Below are 12,185 nucleotides of genomic sequence, written 5' to 3'. Positions count from 1 at the left end.
GTAAATGATGACCGAAATTACATTTTTGAATGAACCATCCCTTTAAGATTGTTTTTTAGACAGGATGCTATGGTAATGCTCCAGTATTGCCCCAGTGTAAATGTTATGATATATGAAAATGATTATCAGTCATCTTTTAAATCAACACTCAAAAAATACGACGAACAATGTTTTGACTTCTCATATTCTTTGCCTAGTCTTCTTTATGATATTTTGTTTTGATGTTCCGAGTCGCAGATGTGTGTTTTATCTCTGATGCTGTTGGTTCGCAGCCTCTTTAAGTGGCGCGTCTTCGGGTTTGACAGGACATAAACCGACGCGTTTCGTTTTATCTACCTTTAAGCTGTATTTTATGGCGGTTTCAAACCGGCAGACACCTTCTGCTAACAACATAATTGACCTCTAAATGTCATTTTAACTTCAAAGGGCAAGTCTAGGTTCACACCTCACATCAGCCTTTACATTACACTCTTAACAGGAAAAGGAAAGGCCCAAATGTAGCGTTCCCTCCTCCCTTGTCTTTCTCGGCGAGGACGCTCCTTTCAGTCAAGTGTCCATGATGTGAAAGCATTCACAAACATGGCGATCTGGCCCCGGCTCTTCAGTGATGAGCGTCGTAAGAGACGGGGTGGGAGGGTATCGGCAGTTATGCTCAATAGGGCTTAATGCCTCCTTCACACTTCCCCTCCCCGGTTCCAGGTGTGAAACAAAAGTGCCCTGAATGGGCCGGCGGAGCGTCCGGGACACCTCTGGCCTCCGCGAGGAGCAGATCCCTGGAGACGGCGGGGCAGCTCTAAACCTAATCAGACCTGATTTTCCAACCGGGCCGGTTCCGCGGGTCGTTCTTTGAGGTCAGTTCCTCTGATTGGAGTCAATGAGGGATTACTGGATGTGTTGCAATCAGGTTGATGGGATTAACCGGATTAGTGACTTTCATGGACATTCCCTGCATAACAAACAAGACCAGAACACACTAACATTAAAGTCATTAAACATCGGCCAATCACAATTTCATGTTATAATGTGGTGATTGACACCTAACGTACAATATCACAGAAATGTAGAAATAAACCGAGAGAAAGTAAACCCTAGAAATAAAAGATAATATTGGCACACTAAAAGAAGAGCAAGGTCCTATAGGATTAACAAATATTCTTAACATAAAGAAAACAGATTTGAGTAAAATTCAGGTTTTACCATGATATTTAATAACTTTATTATATTGTGTGTGTGTGTATATATATATATATATATATATATATATATATATTATACATATTATATACACCCACACGTGTTCAAAATCAGTCATGTATTTATTTATTTTAACAGTGACTGTTATTTATATATATATATATACACAAATAATAATAATGTCTCCAACTGAAATTTTTAAGTGGCTGATCACATTAAAAATGTTCAGTTGGCCTAATTTAATTTCTGTGAATTAAATTGCAAAATTTAGATGTGATCAATCACTAGAAATTTTTCAATTGGAGACATTACTTTTTTTTTAAAGTGTGTGAACTAAAATAAAAAAAAATTCAAAACATATATTTTAGCTTTTTGTCCTCTTTCTAATTTTGTTTAACTTGATGTATAACTCAAACTGAAATTTATTTATTTTTTAAATAATTAAATATTTTTTTAAAAACGAATAAAAAAACCAAAACAAGATTACTAAAACTTTAAAATTAAAATGAATACAGAAAATAAAGATATTCTAAATAATAAAACCAATAATAGCATCTCGATACTAAAATCACTGATGTATTATATTTAATATTATGTACAGTATATAACATTAAAATGAAAAGACTATATATATATATATATATATATATATATATATATATATATATATATATATATATATATATATAAAATATGTATTTGTTTAATTGAAACCTTAATAGATGTTATTGTATTAGATTTCAACATCAGCATGTTTCTAAATAAAGTACAGTGCACAAATCTTGTCAATAGACGCTCAGCATGAGGATAAAATCGTGTACAGATGTTGATGCTGGGTTTATTTTGTAGTGGCGCGATGCTTTTGGTGCCGGTGTTGATTTTGCACAGCTGGTTGTTTCACTCTCGGGCTCCTGCAGCTCTGCTGAGGAACAATACCTGAGCAGTCATAACAGAGCAGCAAACAGCCCTATTAGAGATGAAAGAGGCTCAATGAGGACAATCAAAGGCCGTCACCGCCGGGGGCCATTACTCTGAGAGACTGCCGTCTGTAGCAGCACTTCAGGCTGACTGTGAGGGAGGAGCGCTCCCTGACGGACACTTCCACTGATCCTCTCGAACACACACACATTACACCAACAGAGGCAGATAGACGCTTAACTGGACTCATCAGCACTAATAAATATGATAACAGAACAGTACTATGGGCTGAGGGTCTTCTCTTGGTGATCAAAACGTTTCTATCAATACAAAAAGCTGACAGTATCCAACACGAGCCTTATCAGACTGATAAGAAATGACATTTAAGAGAGGAGAGACTGCTGAAATAAATGTGAAAACGGCAACACATTACCTAAAATACCAGATTAAGAAAAAAAATGACACCTAACCTAAAAAAGTACCAGATTTAGACCTAATACATGCATGACAAAAAAGAAAAGAAATACATTTTAAGTAAATATATATAAATATAAGTACATGTATGACACATAACCTGAAAAAATACCTTATTTAATCACTGATTTATTAAATAAGGCCTTTTTTTCAGGTTGTGTGTCATACATCTGTTTGTTTGTTTATTTATTTTATTTATAAGTCATGCATTTACTTATTTATTAAGTAAAACCTGGAAAAAAATACCTGATTTAATAAATAATGCTTGACACATGACCTGAAAAAAATAAATACCTAATTTAGAACTATATATATATATATATATATATATATATATATATATATATATATATATATATATATATATATATATATATATATATATATATATATATATATATATATATATATATATATATTAAATCAGGTATTTCTTCAGGTTATGTGTCATGCATTTATTTATTTATTCATTTATCAAATCAGGTATTTTTTAGGTTATAAGTTGTGCATTTACTTAAGAAAAAAACAGATTTAATAAATAAATAAATGTATAACACACAACCTGAAAAATAGCTGATTTAATCAATAAATAAATAAATAAATGCACGGCATATCTAGAAAAATACCTGATTTAATAAATAAATGCTTAACATAACCTGAAAAAATATATCTGATTTAATGAATAAATAAATAAATGCACAACACATAACCTAAGAAATACCTGATTTAGAACTTAAAAATAGAAATAAATAAATGCATGAAACATAATGCAACTTGTATGCTTTTAAAAGAAAATGCTCTTGCAAAGATCAATCTTTGGCTGTGAATGGTCAATTCTGTACGGTTCTTTGGAGGCTAAACCCGTACATAGGGTCTTCAGTTCAGTGTTTTGGATTCTGATGCACACGTAGCTGAATCCAGGTTGACATGGAACACATTTCCCAGTCATCTCAATGGCAAAAGGTGTCCCAATCAACCTGAATCCATCCTATATTGATGTTTTTCCACACAAAAAACAAAATCAGATGGCTGCTATCACCTCAGGAACATTATTACAGAATAGGCTCTCTCTCACACACACACAATCACACACACACACTGTAATCTGTGCTTTAATGATATGAGATGAGAAGTGGACCTGCCGTCTCCAACCCCTCCCGTCTGTCATCCATAAAAACAGGCTCCTGTCTGTACTTCAGCCTGATTCCTCTCCGCTGACACACACATCAAAGTCAGCCCCGGGTTTATCACATATCAGGGCCCGGGGCCAGCGGAAACGAGACGGGACCGTCCCCTAACACTGATCCTTAGTGGAATATAGAAACCTACAATACAATTACAGAGAGATCAGTGACAGATAAGAGAGGAATGAGATCGGGTGTTTGTTTGGCCTCTCGCTGAAAGAGAGAGACAGATAGAAATGAAGATATGATGAGAGAGTGTAAACAAATCATCTGCCCTTTGAACCTTTAAATGATCTCCAGTCCACTCATTTTATTCTCATCATTTCATTAGCTGAGATTCTGAATGAACGTTATATCATCTTTGTAAAGGAGCTGCTTCCATTCATAATGTTATCATATTTTAAATATTTCCAAACAACTGTAAAATGCCTTTTCCTTGACACCCAGAAACATGTTTAAAAATATAATGCAAAATATAGTTATTTTAGAAAATGATAAGAATTTTTTGCATAACAACAATGCATAATATTGACTGTTATTTTATGTGGTATTTGATTTAGTGCACCGTTAAGATACATTATCAGCTTTTAATAATCCAGAAACAAAAAAATGTTTGTCCTTTTTTTAAAATAAATGTTTATTTTAAAAAAAGCAATCAAGCACCTATCCAACAAACAAATATCAATATCTATATATAGATAGTGTGGCTATCTTGATATTTGTTTGTTGGAAACAAACAGTATGTGTGTGTGTGTGTGTGTGTGTATATATATATATATAATAACTAATGACCAAAAATAAATAAATACATGCATACCAAGACAACCACACTATATATGACACATAAAAATGACTGATTTCGGAAAATAAATAAAATAATAATAAATACAGCCGCTCTATATGACAAATAACTTAAAAAATGCCAGATTTAAAAAAATAGTTAAATAAATACATAAATAAAAATATATACAATACAGTCAGTACATATATACAAAATATATACAATAAAAAACAATACAGCCACACTGTGACACAGAACAAAAATAGTAAGCAAAAAATTAAATAAGTAAATAAGAAATGAAAGATTTGCAGGATCTATCCGGCAGGTAATAAATCCTCTAGTGGACCTTTGTATGCATAAAATCTCCACCCTTGGCGCCGTCTTTCTGTTTTTTTCTGTTTTTTCTTTCTTCATTGAACCCAAAAGGGATCAAACCCTTCAGATCCTTTAGAAACAATAATGGGACCATCTGAGTGTGTTTTATTTGCTCATCTGATAATCAGAAGTGTCTGGCGGGCTTTGAAATTACGTATTCTTCAATAGTGGGACTGATCAACTTAATCTCAAGCAAGCCGCTGATAAAGCAGATCACCTATGCGTAATGATCCCGTGTGTGTGTGTGTGTGTGTGTGTGTGTGTGTATGGGGGGGGTAGATCCAAGGCCCGGCAGTTATCTCCATCAGTAGTTGTTCTCTGCAGACTACTGTCTCCATACTCGTGTAGTGTTTCTAAAACAGCCCATTAACCTCTACCTGCCACTTCAAAAGAGCCGCGTGCTTTGATACCAATACCTGCTGAAAAGGGCATAAACAAGAGCTCAATGACCCCCGTTTGCAGACACTCACAGGAACATTAAGTGTGTATGAGAGAGACGGAGAACATTTGTGTTGGTGACAGAGAGACATTTTCACAAAAGTTTTGTTCTGTTGTCATATCTGAGAAACTACAGTAATAAACAAACACACAATCATTTTTATTCTAAAGACACTGAATAAACGTTTGTGCTTATTGTTAAAAGCAGTAAAATAAATAAATATATATTAAAAAACTATATGTATAAAAAACCAACAAAGTGATTCTCTCATCTGACACTAAGAAATGTGTCAGCTTAATTTTGTTGTGCAGGACTGGCAATTAAGTAAATAAATAAATATTTAATAAATAAGTAACACAACCTAAGAAACACTTGATTTAAAAAAATAAATGACACAATATAAAAAAATACATGATTTAGAACTTAATAAATGACACAAAAACAAAATAATATATGGTTTAGAAAATAAATAAATAAATATCTTACTACCTAAAAAATACACCGAATTTAGAACTTCAATAAATGAATAAATGAAAAATAACCTAAAAATACCGGATTGGAACTTAAGTAAGTAAGTAAATAAATAAATAAACAAACAAACAAATGACACAATCTAAAAAAAATACCGAATTTAGAACTTAAATAAATAAATAAATAAATAAATGACACATAACCAAAATAATATAAGATTTTGAAAATGATAAATAAATAATAAATATATATATATATATATATATATATATATATATATATATATATATATATATATATATATATATATATATATATATATATATATATATATATATATATATATATATATACACTGTAAAAAATTATTTAGAAAAAAAGTTACCTGGTTGCCTTAAAATTTTGAGTTCATTGAAATTAAAATTTTGAGTTAATACAATGACATATTTTTGAGATTTGACAACCTTTATTAAAAGATTATTAAAAGATTTTGTAAGCATATTGGGTAATTGTGTGTGTTATTTCTGATGACGCAGTGAAACATGCCAAATTTAGCTATTTTCATGATGTATCATGTGGTGTTTTTTATGTGGTTCAGATACAAAAATATTTTGAGTTTCTATTTATTAAACTAATTTCCTTCATTGTATCAAATCAAATTTTTAATTCCAATAAACTCAAAATTTTAAGGCCACCAGGTTACTTACTTTTTTAAGTTAAACCAACAAAAACCAACACAAATTTTTTACAGTGTATATATATATATAAACTGATTTAGAACTTAAATAAATAAATATATAAATAAATGACACATGACCAAAACAATATATCATTTAGAAAATAATAAATAAATAAATTATTTATTTATAACCTTAAAAAAGATTTAGAGCTTAAATAAATAAATAAATAAAGGGAAAATAACCTAAAAAAACACCGGATTGGAACTTAAGAACGGTAAGTAAGTAAGTAAATAAATAACACAATCTAAAAAATACCGGATTTAGAACTTAAATAAATAAATAAATGTCACATAACCAAAATAGTATATGATTTAGAAAATAATACATTCAAATAAAAAATAAAAAAAGATTTAAAACTTAAATAAGTAAATGGCACATAACACAAATAATATATGATTTAGAAAATAAATAAAGGACACATAACCTTAAAGGGATAGTTCAATTTAAAATGAAAATTCTGTCATCCTTTACTCTCCCTCAAGTTGTTTCAAACCTGTATGAATTTCTCTTAAAACTTAAATAAATAAATGACACACAACACAAATATATGATTTAGTACTTAAATAAACTAACTGGTTGGCCTTTTTGAAAGTTCTTTTTCACAATTAGTTCATAATTTCTGAAAGAAAGAAAGAAAGAAAGAAAGAAAGAAAGAAAGAAAGAAAGAAAGAAAGAAAGAAAGAAAGAAAGAAAGAAAGAAAGAAAGAAAGAAAGAAAGAAAGACATTGTATAATAAAGTAATACAAGGATGCTTTTGAAACATTTTTCAGTCCGTTTGAAGAGCTTTTCATTGGTTTCTCATTAAGGACTAAAACCATTTCAATTTTACGAATATTGCTGTTGGTTATGAATTCCATGACTCAGACTCTGTTTTTAACCTTGAACTTCCACCTCAGACTCCTTCTAGCGTGGACATATGAAATCCCGAACATACACACACACACACACACACCTCGGTGAGGAGACGGGATCAGAGATGGTTTTAGGGAGGGGATTACATCTCCAGACTTACTGGTGCCAGGAGTTAATGGGTTCACTCAAGGCCGATTGAGACGTCTTCATTACCACACTTGTGAAAACTGAAGGGGTGGAGATCAGGACAGGGGAGGATGTTTCCTTTGATCCGGGCCAAGTGAATTGTAAATGAGCTGGGATTAGCCCTATAAATACTTGAGCCTCATGCTGGAGGTGTTGATCAGTGAACCCAAAGCCACACTTATCAGAGCACAAACACAGATCGCACCCGCTCGCTCACGGGACTTCACTTCTGGAAACTCACCCTGAAGAAGAACAACCGCATTGCCTTGTTTCATACCGGATATTTGTCTTTTACTGCTGGATTTGGACACGTTCTCCAAGATGAAGGGGCATTTTTCCATCGAGTGGCTTTCTCAGAGCAGCCAGGCCTTGTGTAGCTCGGCATCCACACGTCCCTCAAACTCTTGGGACTCTCCCGGACGGGGCGGCCCGAGCACCTCTGGTACTGCCTCAGAGAGCCTTCCGGGCTTCTACAGCAGATGGAGACCGGAAAACACGGAGGGTCAGGAGAAACATACGGAGCCAGCACAGCCGGGAAACAGTTTGTGTACATCTACGCAAGAGACCGAGCCAAATGACAACAATATCATCCAACAACACACTCACGGTAAAAATGCTTTTTTTAATAATCCATGAGATATTTCTATACATGTTTTCATGGTTAAATGTAAAAAAAAGTTTTTCTTCCATTTAATTAGAAATTTTAAAATCATAAAAAGAATTCTTTAACAGAGCTTTATTTAATCTTTAACAGCTTTTTTGTTTTAAATAATTTAATGTACAAAACAGACCTAAAAATACTATCATTTTAATTTGATTAACAGTAAAATAGTATAAATTATTCTTTAACTTGCTCCATACATTTCTCCTGATTCTCCATGTTTTCCAAATCATGTTATAGTACCAAAAATTTAAATAAAAACTAAAGAGTAAAGCGTTGCCAAAACATAAATCAATTCATTAAAAGAAATGAAATAACCATTTGTTTGTTTTTATTTTATTAAATCAGTAGTTAAAATGGTAGAAATATTCTTTAACATGGTAACAACGGTTAAAAGTACTATTAAAATACTGTTATAATAATAAATATATAGCCATTTCATGTCATTTTGTTAGTATCTTAAATTTAAATGTGCTTATGAAAATCTACTTTAATTTAATTTTGTGATTTTCTCCTAAATTTCCTAATAGTATTTATTTTTCAGTTGAGCATTTTCAGTTTAAATGAAAATGTATATTTTCTATAGTATTTTTTTGTGACCTTACCTCCTGTTTCCATCTGTACATTAAACTGTCTTTGTTTTGTCACAGTATCGGAGCCAGGTTTCAGCAGCAGCAGCACGGAGGAGGAGGAGACGTCAGGGTACGAGAGCGAGGGCAGCCGTTCTCTCTCACCTGGGGCCCCTAAAGAAGCGGCTCCATCTGCATCTCCCTCTACTGGCCGCAGACCCCGAACGGCTTTCACCGCAGAGCAGATCAACAGCCTGGAGAAAGCCTTCAAGAGAAACGCCTATCTGGGAGCCCAGGACAAAGCTGAGCTCTGCAAAAGACTAAATCTGTCTGATAAACAGGTATGAGGTTGATTATTATACATGTATATTTTTGTAACACTTCACAATGAGGGTTCAATTTGTTAACATCGGTTAGTTAACATGAACTAACAATGAAAAATACTTCTAAAGCATTTATCCACCTCAGGGTACATTTACACGACAGCAATGAGCTAAAAACGTTTTTGTGTTTTCAAAAAGTTTGATATAAAGATTGTAAAAACGATCCCCATTTACATGGGTCCGCACACAAAGCCTGTATTATGCATGCCAGGCCAGTAGATGGCGATGTCACTTTGTAAAGAAACTCTACACCAGGTGCATGATGTCAGCATTTTCACACATTTCTTGTAGTTTACACAGAAACGATATAGGTATCGTTTTCAAAAACTTGCACTTTGCACAAAAGTTTGTATTTTCAGGCTCCGTAAATGAATGGACAAAACACATAAAAGCATTTTCCGTTTGAAAACGCTGTTGTGTAAACGCCACTCTTTGTTAGCGTTAATTTAAACATTCACTAATGCATTATTAAAACAAAAAGTTGTATGTCTTAACATTGGTTAATGCACTGTGAATGTAAGGGCCGTTTACACCAACATTTTCAACTAAAAAAGTAATTTTCTTTTGCACGTTTTGGTGTCCTGAAAACGCAAACTTTTGAAAATGAGGTTTCAAAGTGCACGTTTTTGAAAACGATAGCATTATTGTCTCAGTGTAATGTCCAAAAAAACGTGTTGTTTTGAAAACTGACATCATGCATATTACAGGTTCCTTTTTTTAATAGGCTACGTCGTGTAAAACGTATCAAAACATTAAAAAAACACAATTTTATTTTTATTAACATTAAAAAAACTTATAGTAAAGCGTTACCATATTTTAAAAACGGACCAGAGCTTAACATGAACTAACAATGGTGTTTATTAACTAATGTTAACAAATACTGTAACGCATGTTAACTGCACAACTTCTTGCTGTGCCAAATGTAAACTTCCGTTATGCTTTTCTCCATCAGATCAGAAACTGGTTCCAGAACCGACGCATGAAGCTGAAACGGACCGTTCAGGACAGCCTCGCTCAGGCCTGCCAGGCCAAGGTGGCCTCCCACATGATGCATTACTCCGATCTGCACGGTTTCCGCGCCGCTCCGTATCCCAGCTTCTACCCGGGGGTCCAGGAGAGCCTGACACCTTACGGTTCAGGATTCCACTACGGTCCTGCCACCGCAGGAAGCCTGCCTGTGGACGCCCTGTATCAGTACAGCACCCTCCAGAGCCTTCCCGCCCATCCCAGCAACCCTTCCATGATGTACCCGCCGTACCACTCTCACTACTACAGCTCACAGTGAGAGAGAGAGGAGACACCGGCAACAAAACATTCATTTCTGCCTGTTAGTCAAGACGTTACGTCTTGGGCTTTGTTTACATCTTTGCATTTGTGAATACAGGGTGAAGTGCAATAACAAATGTCATTTTTAATTTGTTTTATTATTATTTAAATATGTTTGTAAATCTTGAAAAGGTTCTATTTCATTCATGTCTATATGTACAAGAGGAGTGTATAAATAAATCATTTTCTATTTGACTACACTATTTTTTCATGCTTCATTATTACATAATACATAAAAAAAGAAGAATACTTTTATTCAGCAAGGATGCAATAAATTGATTGAAAAGTTTTTTGCCCCATTGACCTCCATTATAACCACATTTTTTTATTGCAAAGCCATGACCATATAATCATGCATTCTTTATTGTTGGTGGTTTTCCTTGTTGGGAAGAGGTAAAATGTGTATTTTTTACAGTTGATAATCAGGTGGCATCATTAACCCTTTAGATAGGCCTGTGCTAAAAAAAAGAGGCTAGTTTCTGGCTTTTGTATAAAGTATAATAACAGCATATAAATGAGGGAGGAAAAAATGTAAATCTGATGCTGGACAAGAACTAACAATGCATCAAAGCCAGTGTTTTTACTAATCTTTGAAATGCCCAAGACTGTGATCAAAGGTAATAAAAAATATCTGTCAACAATCACTGTATATTGAAAATAAGTTCTTTTGTGTGTGTTTTTTTTCCAAATCATTTTTGAACTTGGCAATTAAAGAGTGATAGAGTGACAATTAAACAATGACCACAGCTCAACAATAAACATGGAATCAAGTATGTAAACTTGCAATAGAACACATTTTATTTTACATTTGATTATTGTATTTATTTCTAAAGAACTCTTTAGTAGCCTATATTGGTGCACTTTAAAGGAATGGCCACCAAAAATAAAAATTGTGTCATCATTTACTCGCCCTCATTATGTTCCAAACCTGTGTGTGTTTCTTTCTTCTGCTGAACACAAAAGAAGATACTTTGAAGAAAGTTTGTAACCAGGCTGCTTTGGGGGCACCATTGACTTCCATGTTAGGAATGTGTCTTCCTATGTATTCAACATAAAGAAATGCATACAGGTTTGGAACAACTTGAGTGTGAGGAAATTATGACAGATTTTTCATTTTTGGGTGCACTGTCTCTTTAAGCCATCACTCTGAACCTGTAACCATTTTACTGATAATTCTAAAATTCAAAAATGTTTAATTTTCTTTATTAATTTACTATTATGACTATATTATGTAATTATTTGTCCCATTTTTATCTAAATATTTTTTAAATGTCAAACTTTATATGACAGAATTATGTATTATTAATATAGCCTGCCTATAGCTAAACGAATAACATTAATTTGGCTATAATCTATTAATTAACCAGTCTAATGTCTAGAAAAATAAGTCTGCTAAGCTTTGATAATGTATGGAATATTATAATATATTATCCATTAAAAAAAGGCCTACCTTTAGAAGCAAGGATGTGTCTGTCAGCACTGCTGCTTTAAGTCAGTCTGAGCGCAGTTCGCCATAGGTTCATCGTAAGTTACTGGACAGACCCACTGATACCGTTTTTCCCTATTCAGCCCTATATTTGGAAATCCTATTGCGTTCAAACGGTGGACGCGAGCTCGATATGTTTTTTAAAC

At 33.2% G+C, this 12,185-nt stretch overlaps 1 protein-coding gene across 1 annotated transcript; it reads left to right on the top strand.

The window, feature by feature from the left end:
* Positions 1-8: 8 nt before the first annotated feature.
* On the top strand, positions 9-11,195 carry ved (ventrally expressed dharma/bozozok antagonist). Its single transcript, XM_067433565.1, has 4 exons — positions 9-851; positions 7,473-8,221; positions 8,926-9,185; positions 10,180-11,195. Exons 2-4 carry the CDS (start codon positions 7,936-7,938, stop codon positions 10,510-10,512), a joined length of 879 nt encoding a protein of 292 aa, XP_067289666.1. The 5' UTR covers positions 9-851; positions 7,473-7,935; the 3' UTR covers positions 10,513-11,195.
* Positions 11,196-12,185: the final 990 nt, after the last annotated feature.

Source organism: Pseudorasbora parva, chromosome 23, assembly GCF_024679245.1.
Source record: "Pseudorasbora parva isolate DD20220531a chromosome 23, ASM2467924v1, whole genome shotgun sequence".
In the NCBI taxonomy this organism is placed as follows: Eukaryota; Metazoa; Chordata; class Actinopteri; order Cypriniformes; family Gobionidae; genus Pseudorasbora; species Pseudorasbora parva.
The sequence above is the reverse complement of the archived record's forward strand: the minus strand, read 5'-3'. Positions and strand labels throughout refer to the sequence as shown.

Coding starts and splice junctions, on each gene's coding strand:
- ved (XM_067433565.1), top strand. CDS start 7,936: ATGAAGGGGCATTTTTCCATCGAGTGGCTTTCTCAGAGCAGCCAGGCC. Junction 8,222..8,925: donor CATCCAACAACACACTCACG/GTAAAAATGCTT, acceptor GTTTTGTCACAG/TATCGGAGCCAGGTTTCAGC. Junction 9,186..10,179: donor TAAATCTGTCTGATAAACAG/GTATGAGGTTGA, acceptor TTTCTCCATCAG/ATCAGAAACTGGTTCCAGAA.